The following is a 17570-nucleotide window of genomic DNA, read 5'->3' on the forward strand; positions in this document are numbered from 1 at the left end:
TTTTCAATCCGAACGACATGACCTTGTAACGATAGATCCCCCGTTCAGTGACAAAAGAAGTTTTTTCTTCATCGTTCAGATCCATAGGGATTTGATTGTAGCTTGAATAAGTATTGAGAAAGGTCAGCCATTCATATCCAGTACTGGCATCCACCATTTGATCTATCTTCAGTAATGGAAAACTATCATTCAGACAAGCTTTGTTCAGGTTCATGAAGTCTATGCATACTCTCCGTTTCCTATTCTTTTTTTATACCATAACCACATTTGAGAGCCAGAATGGGTACTAAACCTCTCCGATGAACCTTACTTCCAGCAGCCTATCAATTTCATCAGCTATGATTTGATTGCGCTCTAGGGTAAACCTCATTTGTGTCTACCTTACAGGTTTGACGTTCAGATCCACATTGAATGAATGACAAGATACCGATGGATCAATTCTTGGCATATCTGAATGGTTCCAAGCAAACACATCTATATTTTGAGATAGGAAATTAATCAACTGCTATTTCTCCCCCTTTGCAAGCCTTGACCCTACCCTTGTGGCTCTATCTGGCTTATGAGGGTCTATCTGTACATCAATGAGGGGCTCTTCGGTAAGAACCACAGGCTCATCCTACCCGAGAATCTTTTTAGGGGGAGGTCCCTATAATTGCTATCTTGGATTGTCAGATCAGGCTGGAGCTTTTCCCTTACCAACAGCTTTCATTATCACAGAGTAGCATTCCTTGGTTGTGAACTGATCCCCATGGATGTCAATCACCTTGTTCCCATCCGGCCTTAAGCATCTCATCACCTGATGCAGAGTCAATGGGACACTATGATACCCTTCGAGTCTAGAGCTACGGGTGATCGAGTCTGAGCACAGATCTGAGAGATACCAGATTATTAAGTATGTCAACAAGCAGGAATACAAAAAAATTAAGAATAAAATAATAAAGGCTGAAAAGAATACTAAATATTAAAATCCTCAAAAGTTAAAACTAATAAAATCCAAACTTTCCAATATCCGTACAACTCGGGAATCCATCTAGTGGACCCCTAATAAAACCCAATGGAAAGTAAAGTACAGAAACAAAATCCAAAACTAAAAGAATAAAAAGTAATCCTATATAGGCGAAGGAATGAGTGACTGTCTCTGCTCAGCACAAACAAGCTTTAAGACTGGAGCCGTTCGATACCTGAAAAATAATAGTGGGCCAAGCCCACAAACAAGTTCTATTCTAACTACAATCCAAACAGAGACCCAATACGCAGATACATCCTAAATATCTCAACAATAGCTATCTAGTCCATACATATATATATCCACACTAAGGGTCATTCACTGGACTACAAAGGGGGTCTCAACCTGAATACAAGCCAACATACAAAACGCACCTGAGTGGGCATGAGTACCTAAGCCTAACATGGTATACCTCAACCTATCATAGCTAGCTACACATCCACTGCATATATGCACCCTGACCATCGATTTTGAGACTCAAGCTCATATCGCGGTACCATAATTATACATATATAAATATAATCCATCCTAATATAGAACATTAAACAAAAAAAAAAAAAAAAAAAAAAAATTCCTGTATGTCATTCAACTGTTCTAGTTGACAGGACATGAAGATATGTAGGATTTAACTATTTTAGTTAATCCATTCCGTATGTATGAATAGGTAGGAATTAGCGTTTTGATCTAATCCATCCTTAATATGCCACCGTCCCATGCTGGTGCATATAATGCATATGATCCATAAATGATGCAACACTTAAAACAGTACATCAAATTAAATTCACATAATCCATATAGTTGATATGAACAGTATTTAATGGTTCATCAACCAAAATCCAGAATAACATCCCTGTAATTGATAGAACGGTATTTAATGGTTCATCAATTGATGTCCAGAATAACATCCATGTAATTGATAGAACAGTATTTAATGATTCATCAATTAAAATCTAGAATAAGCATAATAAAATCTAATAAGTATATGACCCTATTATGTATCCAATATAGATTTAATATCCAATTACAGTTCGTTAATTTGCTATAATAAAATTAAAGCAATTATATCCCTTATTCGTTAACAGCATGCAAGATTGTTTAAACCTTCCTTCTATTAAATCAATTAGCATGTAGATAAGAATTATGCGATCCAGAGTTTTAATACATCATGAAACAGTATTTAAAACGCTTAAAGTCAACCCAAAACAGTCCAGAAATCTAAAAAAAACAAACCTGTGCTTAAAAAAAAATATTCCAGAAAGTTACTATGCACAAGAGCTTGCTCTCAAAGTGAGAGAGCAAGCTCCCACACAAGGGAGCCGGCTCCCTAACCTTGGGAGTAGGCTCTGTGACCAAAGGAGCTGGCTCCCTAATTCTATGGAGCCGGCTCTCTCTCTCATAGAGGCCGTGGGCTGAAAAATAAAAAGGAGCCAGCTCTTTCCCCTTTGGAGCCGGCTCTTTCCCTGCTTCCTGTCATAGTCTTCATCTCTGATGACATTAAAAACCCTCTAAAATCTTTAGTTTAGGTTCCTAGAGGTCTGTCTATGTCCCAAAACTATCCCAGAAACTTTAAAACACAGTACGCATCATTACAAGATTCAAAAAAATATATGAAACAATTTATTCCACAATTAAATTTCAATTAATCAACACATAAAATACAGTTTAAAATCTGATTTAACATACATACATAATCAATTTTTAATGACCATTAAGTTCCTGGAGACTACCTAGGCATGCGCAGAACACAGGTCAAAGGAAAAGAGTAAGAAATACAATTTGCCTCTAATTTTAGTTTTGAAACCTTAACTTCATCTTCCTAATTTTTTTGGCAACCCGAGACTATTCTCAACTCCTTTATTGCTCCTGGTTCAACCCATAAGCAAACTTCCAAGACCCCTCCTTGGTTCAACCCTTGATCCTAGCCAAACCCTTGCTTTCCCTCTCTCTGTTTTTTTCTCTCAAACCTCACTATTCGTGAATTCTCTGTATACACATGAATATGGTTTTCTTAACCCTAGGCAGACTTATAATGACATATATATAGGCTTCTAACAAAACCTAATTCTAGTCATAAGAGGATACGGCATAGAAAACACAGAAATAACATATAAAATACATATACATATATAAGTCGGCAATTTTAATGAATGTATCTAAAACCCTAAAACTTTATTTTACATAAATAAAAATAATGATACTAATTTAAATATTAAAAATCATTAATAATTAATCTAACCCAATATACATATATACCCATAAATATATCCATGGGTAATAACTATACCCATTTACACTATCCAAATAGTTCGGTGTTCGTATCCAAGCCCAACTCCATTTAAAAATAAACATAATACATTTAATTTAAACAAATAAATCAATTTAACAATTAATTCAATTTAAACATACAATGTCAAATAAACAAATAAGTCAAGTTAAACAATTACACAAGTAACCAATTAAATCAAATACCACATAACCATATAATTTCACCGTAAAACAAATAAATCAATTTAAAGAATTAAATAATTGGACAAGTAAGCAAAGATTAATTTAAAATGAAATAAAATAATTAACTAAATACTGAGATTATCCTTTTTAAAATTATGGGTATTACATTCTTCCCCCCTAACAAAAGGAATTTCGTCATCGGAATTCGCTCTTACCTTCTTCCATTATTTCATGAAACTGCGAGCGAATAACATCCTCCCATTCCCAAGTAGACTCAGCCTCATTGGGGTGACTCCACTGAACACGCACGAAAAGGATAACCTTATTACGAAGAATTTAATCCCGATAGTTGATAATACGACACGATGGCTCCAAATATGTTGCATCCGTCTACAACTCAATCTCTCCAACATCGATATACTGATACCGATCCTCATCCCGCAGAAATTTTCACAACATGAAAACATGAAACATACTTTGCACACAATCCAAATTATCCGAAAGTGCTAATCGATAAGCTACAGTTCCAACGCAATCGGTAATAATGAATGAACCGACAAACCGTGGTGACAACTTCCCTTTCTTCCCAAAGTGCATTACTCATTTTATAGGAGACACTTTGAGTAGAACCTGATCCCCAACCTGAAACTCCAAAGCACGAGTACAACGATTGGCATAACTCTTCTGTCTACTCTAGGTAGTACGCATGCGGTCCCTTATATGAGCAATCTTTTCAAAAGTATCCTTAATGAATTCAGGACCCAAAACTTTGCTCTCACTAACCTCCATCCAACAAATAAGAGATCGACACGGTCAGCCGTATAATGCTTTAAATGGTACCATACCAATAGTCTTTTGGAAACTCTTATTATAGGCGAACTCCACAAGTGGCAAATAATTCCCCAGTGGCCCTTGAAATAAAAAACACACGAACGAAGCATATCCTCCATGATCTGATAAACCATCTCGGTCTGTCCATCAGTCTGAGGATGATAAACAGTGCTAAGATGCAACTCTGTACCCAAAGCCTACTGCAAACTCTTCTAAAAGCCTGACACAAAGCTCGAATCCCTGTCTGATATAACGAACAACGGAATGTCATGCAGCTTCACAATCTCTATAATGTAAAGTCTCGCCAACTGCTCCGATGTGAAGTCAGTGCAAATAGGCAAGAAATGAGCTGATTTAGTCAATCTATCTACGATGACCCAAATGGAATTGTGATCCTTAAAAGAATTAGGCAACCCCTCCACAAAATCCATAGAAATGCTCTCTCACTTCCACTCTCGTATAGGTAGTGGCTGTAGAGCTCCTGGCAGCCTTTGATGATCAATCTTGACCATTTGACAAGTATTACATTGAGAGACAAAAATAACAATGTCTTTCTTCATACCTGCCCACCAACACTGCCGTTTCATATCCTGATACATTTTGTCCCCTCCTAGATGAACAAAAAACTCAGAATGATGAGTCTCAATCATCACATCTTTCCTCAAATCATCAGCAGAAGGTACTACTAAATGCCCTTTGTACCTCAAACCTCCATCAGTCCCAACATAGTAAAATGAAACTTCCCCAAAAGCTATCTCTGTAATTTTGTCAATGCACTGCGGATCCATAAGTGCATTGTGCCTTCAAAACTTTGCGAATGATAGAACATGTAACTACTATGCAAGCCATAAAAGCATCAGACAACTCATCAACTGACTTTAAAACATTCCACTCAGTAGTAAATAAAGTAGAAAGACTCGTATAAGGGCAGCGACTGAGTGCATCTGCCACCCCATTTGATTTCCCTTAATAGTACTATATAGAAAAATGATAGTCTTTCACAAATTCTAACCATCTGTACTGTCTCATATTTAACTCCCGCTGAGTGAACAAATACTACAGACTCTTATGATCATTACATAATCGGAAGGACTCTCCTAACAGATAATGCCTTCAAATGCGTAAAGCAAAGACCATAGCTGCCAACTCCAAATCATGTGTCAGATAATTAAGCTCATGAGGCTTAAGCTTACGAGATCCATACGAAATTGGTCATTCCTCCTGCCTTATAACACACCCATAACCTTGCAAAGAAGCATCTATGTAGACAAGATACTCAATCCCGCTCTGTGGAGTAGACAAAACCGGTGCAGAAGTCAACTTACCCTTTAGCTTATCAAAAACTTTACGTGACCTAAAAACTTCACTTCCCACTGCCAAAATTCACACTTCCCAAATTTGGCATATAACTGGTGTTCACGAAGTGTCTACAACACTATACGAAGATGTCTAGCATGACCGTCCTCTGACTTAGAATAAATCAAAATATCATCAATGAAGACGATAACAAATTGATCTAAGTAAGCCCTGAATACTCTGTTTATTAAATCCATGAAGACTGCTGGTGCGTTAGTCAGTCCAAAAATCATGACACAAAACTTATAAGAACCATATCTAGTGAGAAACGTTATCTTAGGAACATCTTGCTCCCTAACCCGAAGTTGATGATATCCAAAACGCAGATCAATCTCAGAGAAGTACATAGCTCCCTTTAACTGATTAAAAAGATCATCAATCCTAGGCAAAGGGTACTTATTGCGAATAGTAAACTTGTTCAACTCCTTGTAATCTATACACAAGGTAAGTGAACTATCTTTCTTCTTCATAAACAGAACTGGTGCTCCCCAGGGTGAAGTACTCCTATGAATAAAACCTTGGTTGAGTAACTGTTGAATCTGATCCCTCAGCTTTCACATCTCCACTGGTGCCATCCTGTATGGTGCTCTAGTAATAGGCGTAGTGCTTGGAGCTAAGTCAATCACTAAGTCTATCTCTCGACTAGGTGGCAGATATACCATGTGGTCGATCACATACTTATGTCACCATTTAAACTATAAAACCAAAATTGTTGAATACTCTGTAGTGCAAAAACATAGAAAGCATACGAACTATTCTCAAATCTACTCACCTTCAGAATATCGCTCTTTCTTAAGAATTCATCATTTGAAATCAAACTTACAATATCAATTTTCACAAGTTTGTTTATAAACCTATTGATAAATGTCTCATATCCATATAACAAAGTTATAAGCAAAAAATTGTTTGCCTGACTAAATACCAACTACACCACTGTGATATTCCTTTAACATCGCAACATACATGTTCCAATATAGTTTAATAAAACCATTGATGTAAATATCTCAAAAATACTCTTATGAAACACATTTGAGATCCAAAACCACCAGTTCACTTTATTAAGAATTTCTTTAAACCATAAACTTCCAAAAGAATAACCAAAAAATGTTCTTGAACATACTTCTAGTGTACGTGATTAAATCCATACAACACTTTTACTTATACCTCCACTACTACCAGTAATAAAGATCACTCTTAAAAGAGCCATCCTCCTTGTGATTCGGTACCCTCCTGCTAGGACGGCCCAGTATCTCCTCGTCTAGGACACTACCTATAAGTGTGACCAAACTCGTCACAAGTATAGCATGTACCAATAAAAGTACTAAACGGCCTCCTCTGCTGGTTAGCCTGTGGCTGACCCCGTCCTACCTATGGTCCCCCATTCTGCTGTCTCTGAGCTAATCCAGGACGTTAGTTAGATGTATGCCCATAATCTCCGCAGGCAAAAAATGACCTTTAAACACATTCTGCACCACGGGTACTACTTCTAGTGTCTGCAGAGCGTGTAGTTGGTTCTAAAATGCAGTTACTATGCCTGCAGCTACAACCTGAGCTATGACGTAAACTAATTGAGGAGAATACTCTAGATTCCTGCCCTAATTGTAGGCCCGATCCTGAGACTCCTGAGTATGCTAAACTTCCTTATACTCTATCTATAACTGACCATATTCCTCGTGCTCCTCCTGAAACCTAGGCAGTTGTTACTCTTCCCTTATTTGCTGACGCTGTAGAAGATCTTGCTTCCTACGTGCTGCTTGCTTTCACTGCCTACGGTTCCATCTGGTTCTAGCGTTAACCATTCTGTTAACATAGAATGACAAACATCAACACAATTTTAAACGGACCGTAAAAGAATACAATGAATCCTAAACTTAAGCTCTAAACAAGAGATTACGTTACGCAAAAGTCTTAGTACGATATAACCCAAAAGACTCTTGAACCTGAAGTGCTCTGATACCAACTGTGATACCTCTCGATTCTAGAACCAGGGGTGATCAAGTCTGAGCACAGATCCGAGGGATACTAGACAATTAAGTATGTAAACAAGCAGGAATACAAAAAAGAATTAAGAATAAAATAATAAAGGCTGAAAAGAATACTAAATATTAAAATCCTCAAAAGTTAAAACTAATAAAATCCAAAATTTTCAATATCCGTATAACTCGGGAATCCATCTAGTGGACCCCTAATAAAACCCAATGGAAAGTAAAGTACAGAAACAAAATCCAAAACTAAAATAATAAAAAGTAATCCTACGTATGCGGAGGAATGAGTGACTGTCTCTACTCAGCACGAACAAGCACTAAGACTGAAACCGTCCGATACCTGAAAAATAATAGTGGGTCAGGCCCACAAACAAATTCTATTCTAGTTACAATCTAAACATAGACCCGTTACGTAGATACATCCTAGATATCTCAATAATAGCTATCTAGTCCATACATATATATATCTACACTAACGGACATTCACTAGACTACAAAGGGGGTCTCAACTTGAATAGAAGACAACATGCAAAACGCACCTCAGTGGGCATGAGTACCTAAGCCTAACAGGGTATACCACAACCTATCATAGCCAACTACGCATCAACTACATATACGCGCCCTAACCATTGACTCTGAGACTCAAGCTCATATCGCGGTACCATAATTTTATATATATAAATATAATCCATCCAAATACAGAAAATAAAAAAATAAAAAAACATCCAACATGTCATTCAACTGTTTTAGTTAACAGGACATGAAGATATGTAGGATTTAACTATTTTAGTTAATCCATTCCGTATGTATGAATAAGTAAGAATTAGCGTTTTGATCTAATCCATCCCTAATATGCCACCGTCCCATACCAATGCACATAATGCATATGATCCATAACTGAGGCAAGACTTAAAATAGTACATCAAATTAAATCCACATAATCCATATAATTGATAGAAACAGAATTTAATGGTTCATCAACCAAAATCCAGAATAACATCCCTATAATTGATAGAACGGTATTTAATGGTTCATCAATTAAAGTCCATAATAACATCCATGTATTTGATAGAACAGTATTTAATGGTTCATCAATTAAATCCAAAATAAGTATAATAAAATCTAATAAGTATATGACCCTATTATACATCCAATACAAAATTAAAAATCCTATAACAGTCTGTTAAATTGCTAGAATAAAATTAAAGCAATTATATCCCTTATCCGTTAACAGCATGTAAGATTGTTTAAAACTTCCTACTATTAAATCCATTAGCATATAGATAAGAATTATGTGATATGGAGTTTTAATACATTATGAAACAGTGTTTAGAACCCCTAATGTCAACCTAAAACAGCCCAGAAATCTAAAAAAAACAAAGCTGTGCTTAAAAAAATATATTCCAGAAAGTTACTATGCACGAGAGCTTTCTCTCAAAGTGAAAGAGCAAGCTCCCACACAAGGGAGCCGGCTCCCTAACCTTGGGAGCTGGCACTGTGACCAAGGGAGCTGGCTCCCCAATTCTATGGAGCCGGCTTTCTCTCTCGCAGAGGCCATGGGCTGAAAAATAAAAAGGAGTTGGCTCTTTCCTTTTTGGAGCCGGCTCTGCCCCTACTCCTGTCATTATCTTTGTCTCCGATGACATTAAAAACCCTCTAAAATCTTTAGTTTAGGTTTCCAGTTGTCCATCTATATCCCAAAAGTATCCCAGAAACTTTAAAACATAGTACGCATCATTACAAGATTCAAAACAATATATGAAACAATTTATTCCACAATTAAATTTCAATTAATCAACACATAAAATATAGTTTAAAATCTGATGTAACATGCATACATAATCAATTTTTAATGACCATTAAGTTCCTGGAGACTACTTAGGCATGTAGAGAACACAGGTCAAAGGAAAAGAACAAAAAATAGAAGTTGCCTTTGATTTCCGTTTTGAAACCTTAACGTCGTCTTCCTAAATTTTCCGACAACCTGAGACTGTTCTCAACTCCTTTATTGCTCCTGGTTCAACCCACAAGCAAACTTCCAAGACCCCTCCTTGGTTCAACCCTTGATCCTAGCCAAACCCTTACTTTCCCTCTCTTTGTTTTTTTCTCTCAAACCTCACTGTTCGTGAATTCTCTATATACACATGAATATGGTTTTCTTAACCCTAGGCAGACTTTTAATGACATATATATAGGCTTCTAGCAAAACCTAATTATAGTCATAAGAGGAGATGGCATAGAAAACATAGAAATAACATAAAAAATACATATATATATATAACTCGGCAATTTTGATGAATATATCTAAAACCCTAAAACTTTATTTTACATAAATAAAAATAATGATAATAATTTAAATATTAACAATTATTAATAATTAATCTAACCCAATATACATATATACCCATAAATACATATATATTTATCCATGAGTAATAATTGTACCCATTTACACTATCCAAATAGTCTGAGGTTCGTATCCAAGCCCAACTCCATTTAAAAATAAACATAATACATTTAATTTAAACAAATAAATCAATTTAACAATTAATTCAATTTAAACATACAATGTCAAATAAACAAATAAGTCAAGTTAAACAATTACACAAGTAACCAATTGAAACAAATACCACATAACCATATAATTTCATCGTAAAACAAATAAATCAATTTAAACAATTAGACAATTAAGCAAAAATTAATTTAAAATGAAATAAAACAATTGACTAAATACAGAGATTATCCTTTTTAAAATTAGGGGTATTATAGACACCTTGGACCTTGTGAATCCATCCTCTTCCTATCAAGAGCTCGTAAGACGAATGGATCTCAACGACCACAAAGCTCTCTGTCAGAACTCTCTCAGTAGCTTGTACTGGCAATTCTACCATACCGATAGGCTCTACCCGTTTCCCATCGAACCCCAACAGTGGATTTTCGGTGGTTTTGAGCTTTTCTGGCTTGATCTCGAGCCAGTCAAACGTTATTCTTGGCATGACATTCGCACTGCTCCCTGGATCAATCAGAACTCTTTGCACTAGGCACTCTGCCATTGTCAAACTAACAACCAGAGGATCTTCATGAGGGATCTGTACACGCAGTAGATCCGTTCTGGTGAACTTTATCTGAACTGATGTGCTCTGCTGGTGCAGAGCGTTTACGCTGCCTATCCTTCTCTTCATCTGTGCTTGTCGAAGGCGTGTTTGAAGTAGTTCTTCTTACTCTTCGATATGCTCAAGTCGACCATGAATTGCATTTATTATCTGAAACAGGCTGAGCGTTATGGTAGCTCAGCTTTTGATTTCTCTTCACTTACTCTGCCGGGCGATTCTGCTCCACCGTTGGCCCTTGAATATATCCTGCAAACTCTCCCTTTGCTCTCAACATCTCCACTTACCTCCTTAAGTTCCTGCATTCATTAGTCTAATGACCAAAATCACTATGGAAAGCACAATGTTTAAACTGATCTCTCTATTCGAAAAGTTGTCTAATTGGTAGGGGAGAGCGAAACTTATCTTTGTTCTCCTGATATAACCTTGCCAGACTGACTTTGAATAGAGTGACCGATTCCTCCTCTTTAGGCCTCTTCTCTGCTTTCCAGGAGGTTTGATGATGTGGTAGAGCTTGTTTTTGCCAGATCTTGGTTTTGGACTTCTCCTCCGTCGAGATTATTGACGTCTTCCTTGCATTAGCTGTTTCTTCTTCTTCCAAGCGTACGAAACCATAAGCTCTTTCGTTTAGCTCATCTATGGTCTTCGGCGTATTTACCACCAGACTTGTATGGAATGGTGTCCCTCCGTTCATTGCTAGTTTGAATGCTTGAACCGCCATGGATGGATGACATTCTATTACCATGCTCTTGACGAGGTTGAACCTGGTGAGGAAAGCTTGGAGATGCTCTTCTTCGTGCTACTTCATTATGAACAAACTTGAAATATCTTTGGCTGGGCACTTATTCCTATAATACTGGCTTATGAATTTATCACACAGATCCTGGAAGCTACCGACTAAGCCTTTTGCCAAATTCTTGAACTAGTTGAGCGCCGGTCCGGTCAGGCTTATAAGAAAGCACTTGCACATCAAAAGATCATTCTCCGTATTAAAAGCCATTTTCAACTAAATATGGTAAACGTGATTGATCGGATCACTCGTTCCATCAAACAGAATGAAAACTGGCATGGAAAACTTTCTCGGATTTAGAGCGTTCAGGATCTCATCAGTAAATGGTGATTCAACCGTTCGTGTTGCCAAACGGAGGGCTTCATTCTCCCTTGGATACTTTGAGAATATCTTTTGGTCAGTAGAGCCCCTGTCCAAACTTCCATAGTCATATGTGGCCATTGACAGTCAATAAGGAGGATCATAAGACTGCTCATCCGTTAACTCCCTCTGTCATGACGGTGTGGCCCTATTGCGACCAAACTCCACGGCTTCTTCTCATCTAAACTCCTCACGTTATGGATCGATCTCCATGAACTCTTTTCTTCTAATCCATTTGCGATGTGGATCCAAATGGATGGATCCTTCCCAATCTTCCATACGATAAACATTTGACGGAACATCATCAGGCCTGATCTCTTCACAACAGATATTCAGATGTATATTCCCTTCCTATTCAACCCAGTGCGCAACATTTTTTTGCACAACTCTTTCACCTACTGGAGGCGGCTGTGGTATTACCGGAACTTCTTAATGCTCCATTCCAGCTCTAAATTCTGTTTTCTCTCTTCTCAGAGCTTCGATTATGGTAATCAATTCATCAAGCTTTATCTGCTGATCATTCTCTTGTAGATTAGAACTCTTACCTCTTATCATCGTTCCTGATCGGAGCAGAGTCATCAAACAGAAACTCTTGACCAGATCTAAACCCTAACTACTTGAATACACCGGATTTGGCCTCGGAACGGCCGAATTCCGATCTTTGTTAGCTAAATCTAAACTTTTGCTGTTGTAAACTCATTGGATCTGGTTTTTGTCAATCAAAATCAAATTTCCTCAAAACAAATCTCAATTTTCCAGATCCAGATTCCATTTCCAGAAATCTAGCTTCTGCCTCACAAATCAATTTGAATCTTTCGTAAGAGCGATCAATTCACTTGCAAAAACTCGATGGTCAACTGAATCCTCTCTCAGATTCCCACGGACGGCGCCATTGAAGATGTAGGAAAAATGCTCTCTCAATTTGGAAAGAATAATTCTACACTTCAAAAATATATCGATCCTTTTTCCCTCTCTTTTCTATCTATTTATAGACGGTTACAACCATTCTTAAACCTTTCTAACTCATTTTCTTGCGATGCGCTGGCCTTGTCAGCTTACCTTCATTTTGGGCCCATTTCCTTTTATCTTAATTCGGGCTTCCGAACTGATCCTCCGGTCCTAGGCCTGCTCAGTTGTAATGACCCGGTCATTTTCTTCATTTTCCCTTTTTCTTCAAATTTTATGGATAAATTTTTTTTTCATTATCTTTTCCTTTTCGGGTTCGATTTCCCGCCTCTTAGTGTCATCTCAAGTGCTCGGAAATGGTTTCTGAGACTCTTTCCTTTGGATTGACAACTTCCTTTGAGGATCGAGTCATTTCCACATTTTTTTGTTTTTTGACACTATTCATTTTTCGTCTTTTCCTTATTTCGTCCTCTTCTCGTTTTTCACTTTTACTTGCATAACCTCATTTTTTGGGCTCGGATTTGATTCCGGTTTTGCATACGTTCATGATATTTAAATTCCATGATATCTACATTTTTACTTTTGTAGAAATGCATATTAAATGCTTACTTTCTTTGTAAAAGCCATGAAAACAAGACTTTTTGCAATTATCCATAACTTGAGGGGTTTTTGGGTAATTAAGTAAAGTAATTATTTTTCGTCTTAGGGACCATTTTGCAATTAAATTTGGAAGATATTTTTAAAAAGGACCTTTTTGCAATTTTTAAAAAGTGTGACAAGTGTCACACTCTCATTGGTCCACTTGTTGACATTTGTGTGGAAACACTTTAATGCATTGGATGATGACATTTGGAGGGTGAGGATTCACTCACTTGTTGTCCTAAGATTGGTGCACTTGTTGGCATGGATGGTTGACAAGTGTAGGGTTAATATTTAATCTTGGAAGCTTACTTGGATTCATGACAAGTGTAGGACTCACATTTAGTCTTGCATTAGTGTGTGTGTGAGAGGTAGTGCAAGAGCACCTAGTGAGTGGAGAAGCCCACCAATTTAGCTTAGGGTTTACACATTTTAATTCATTCATCACTTTCCTCTCAAGAACCCTAAGGAAGCCACCATTGGAGAAAAGCTTGACTAGTAGCTTTGACTTCATTTTTGGTGCCCTTTCACTCACCTTAGAACTTTGAACTTGTAATACTTTTTGTTCCCCTCATCCTCCTCTTCAAAACCCTTGAAGGATCTAGCCTAACTCCTAGTTTTGCTTTGGTATCTAGAGATTCAATTCTCTAATGAGGTATTGATCTATTATTTTGAAGTATTTTTATGTCATTATTGAGTGTTTTATATGCATGGAAGAAAAGGACTTGTATTTTTCCCTTAACCTATTTTAACTTGAAATTAATCTTGTCAAATTAAATATAAAATATGAAAATGTACTCAATTATCTTTCATTTAGTTTTGGTTTCATGTAATTTGGATTTAAAATGAATTAGTTATGAATTTTTGAAGTTGCAAGCTAGTTGCTAGAAATTTGAAGCTTTTCCTTTTCAGTCCGGAAATGAATTTTTTATATGGAGCTGTGTTACTTCAATTGCCTTGAAATTTTTATTGGAACTTCCCCCATAGGTTTTACACTACTCAGAATTTTTTTACGATTTTAGAGCATTTCTAAATTTTTTTAAAAATCTGAAACTATCTGCTGTCCATGTTTTTATTGCAGCTGGAAAACATATTTTTAGATGATTTATTTCACTAACCTTTTAACATTGGATCATGGCTTAAATTTCCAGTTTTACACTCTCATATGTTTACTTCCAAAATAAATTAGGTTTGCCCAATTTGGATATCAAATGAAATTTTCATGAATTTTCAAAGTTGGAAGCTATAGGCTGAAAATGTGTTTTCTGGGCAGAAATTGTTCCAAAGTTATGGGGAAAAACTGTTTCAATTGGGAAAATATTTTGTTAAACTAAATTGATATTATCAAATTACAGTGTTTAAGCTTTCATTGGGCTTTGGATTCATTCAATTTGGGTTAGAATTGAATTTTTTTATGAATTTTACAAGTTGAAGGTAGCAAGCTGAAAAATCTGTTTTGCGGACCGAAAATTTGGGGCGATTTCATTTCGGTGGTAATTGGGATTTTCATTCCAATTGAGGTAGGGAATGTTTTAGGATTATTTGTGTGTTGTATTGTGTGTTTGCCATGATTATACAACATATATGTATGCCTTGTATCAAATCTAGAAAGTTAGTAATTTTTATTTCTTTGTATAAGATTTAAAATTTATGATGATGTATAACTTTAATTTGAATTGTAACATGCCAGGAAATTATGCTTAGATATGTTGGTTAACATATATTAAATTTGGATCATTTGATTAAGAATTACAACTTTTATTTAATATTTATCTTTAGTGAAAGTTTAATTCACATGGTTGTATCAAACATTAAATCAAGTTGTAATGTGGTATTTAAATAGGCCTTGTCATGTTCTCTAACATAGATTAAATTGAGGGCATTTGGAATTATTTAAAAATCTAGAGAAAATTAATTAATTAGCTTGATTAATTTTGTTTTAAGTGTTTTAATCACTTAACTTGTCATTTGATGTTATATATATGATGACCATGACATGTCTTTCAATATATATTAAATTGAGGTTATTTGGATTAACTTGGAATTTAGAGAATTTAACTATTTATGTTTAATTAAATTCTACTTTATTACTCCATGGATTTAATTGCATTTTGGAAGTTGTTTCTATATTTAAATCATGGATTTGGATTTGATGTATGTTCACTTGATTACTTTTGAGCATTGGATAACATAGTTGTTACTTTTATATTCATGAGAATATGTTTTTCCTTATTGAATATATTGTTGCTATGTATAAGGAATTGCACACTTTGTATTTGACATCTTACATGCCAGAGTAGTTGTGAATTTTGAGCATGTATTGTATAAGTTTCCAAAATTTGGATTGTGCTTGGTAAATAGTTGATATCTTGTATATACATGTTGATATATATACGTTGTTGCACAATTTGTTGATTTTGGAAACTTGGGGATGTCGTTATTTGGTTACGGCTAGGACTTGGTTCTAGTACGGGGGATTGTCCCTCTAAATAGTCTTGTGCGCACATAGGGAGGTTACCCATGGGCTAGTAACCCTAAAGTAACTATGTTGTCGGTCTGATCTGGCATGACGTCCGAGTATCCACTTTATTTGATTTCGTATTTCATTTCAAATTGATAACTAGATGATATCGTAACTTGTTATTCGTTATTTGATTTCCTATTTTGAGCTTAAGATGTAGCTTTGTGAAAGCATGCTTCATGCGTTGTATTGGAAGTTCCATTGTTGGTTAAATTGCATCGATATCATAATTTGTGTTTTGATATTCAAATGTAGTTTAGGAATGACCTTATAGATTCATTTTGAACATAGACGTTAAGTGGCATGACCCACATTTGTTGTTTTCGTATTTTGGATTTCAAGTTGAAGACTTTAAGAATCTATATCATGTTGCCTTGTATAACATGTTTCCATGTTGTTTGAATTGTATGAACAATGTGATTATGATATAAATGATCTAGGTAGCTTAGGATGCTCCCTGGGTCTCATCTTGACATAGACGTTAGGTGGCATGAGCCCCTTTAACATGTTTCACCATAAGGTGATAAAATTGTAAAATGCTAGGTCGATGCATCCTCATCTCCTACGAGTAGCTTTATGTTACTCACCCCTATGATACTGGGGCATATTTCAGGTACAGGACTCAGGATTTGAAGATTCCATTGCTCCTTGGATGGCTTACAGTTTCTAAGTTTCTATTTTATGCAAGTGTTAGCATAAGATGCCTCTTTGTAGCCTTATTTGTTTAAACTTGTATTCATTGATTTGTATATGCAAAGTGTACGTAAATGCACTCTTTTTAATGTATTTAACATGATTGAGATGAGGCCGGCGGCCAATGACATGTATCTCGTTTTCTATGCACTTTTGTTTTCAAAGTTTATTATGAAAATATTAGAAAATGTTAAGTCATTGCTTCATAACTTTCGCATCGGGTGTTGGAATTTCATATCTTTTCTGCCTGGACTCAGAATCAGACGATTCTTGAGTCTAATTTTGTTCATTTTTCGTTGTCCTTCCAATGGTGTGCACGGCGGCACCCTTTTCAGTGAGAAATGACCATTTTGCCCTTAGTTCATCTCTTTTTGGGTTAGGCATTCTTGCTTCATTTGCTTGGCTCATTTGAGTTCTGTGGCTTCATGGAGAGTCATTTTGGGGCCTTAGGGATGACGTACATCTCTTGAGGTCATTTGGCTTCTTTCACTTCCGCATTTCGGGTCTGTTATCGGGTCAACTTCCGGTTCATCACTAATGCACTGGGTTGAGAAATTCGGGTCGTTACAGGTGGTATCAGAGCTCCTAGGTTTGAATACCTTGGACGACGGGTTTTGGGTGCATATCATGCTTATATTGCCATGCTCTATGTGTTTATATGCTTAATGATAATATGTTTTGGTTTGATAACATGTTTATGTGCTTACGTGTTACATGTGGTATGCCGTTTGTTTAGCATGATTTAATTATTATGTAAAGAGCGTAACATATAATGTATTCTAGATCAGATTTGTATATGCATATGCGCAATGCCCAATTAACTTTATATTCAAACTTGATTTAACTAGCTAGTGAAAAGTTAAGAAAATTTTTCATATTCTTAAACTCCATTGAGTCTATTTTTAAAATGACAAGTTTATCAACA

At 36.1% G+C, this 17570-nt stretch overlaps 1 protein-coding gene and 1 long non-coding RNA gene across 2 annotated transcripts; one reads left to right on the top strand and one right to left on the bottom strand.

Annotated features, from left to right (window-relative positions):
* Positions 1 to 673: 673 nt before the first annotated feature.
* LOC132314121 (uncharacterized) lies at positions 674 to 10808 on the bottom strand. The gene is made up of 2 exons (XM_059813020.1): positions 10400 to 10808; positions 674 to 870 (listed from the first exon to the last, which is right to left on the bottom strand). The coding sequence occupies exons 1-2, from the start codon at positions 10806 to 10808 to the stop codon at positions 674 to 676; spliced, it is 606 nt and encodes a 201-aa protein (XP_059669003.1).
* Positions 10809 to 13816: 3008 nt separating this feature from the next.
* Positions 13817 to 16924, top strand: LOC132314864 (uncharacterized). The gene is made up of 3 exons (XR_009483529.1): positions 13817 to 14086; positions 14860 to 14951; positions 16566 to 16924. It is a non-coding gene; the product is annotated as an uncharacterized LOC132314864 (long non-coding RNA).
* Positions 16925 to 17570: the final 646 nt, after the last annotated feature.

Source organism: Cornus florida, unplaced genomic scaffold (assembly GCF_030987335.1).
Source record: "Cornus florida cultivar Cherokee Brave unplaced genomic scaffold, ASM3098733v1 CherokeeBrave_3.0.0_Hap2_Chr06, whole genome shotgun sequence".
Lineage (NCBI taxonomy): Eukaryota > Viridiplantae > Streptophyta > Magnoliopsida > Cornales > Cornaceae > Cornus > Cornus florida.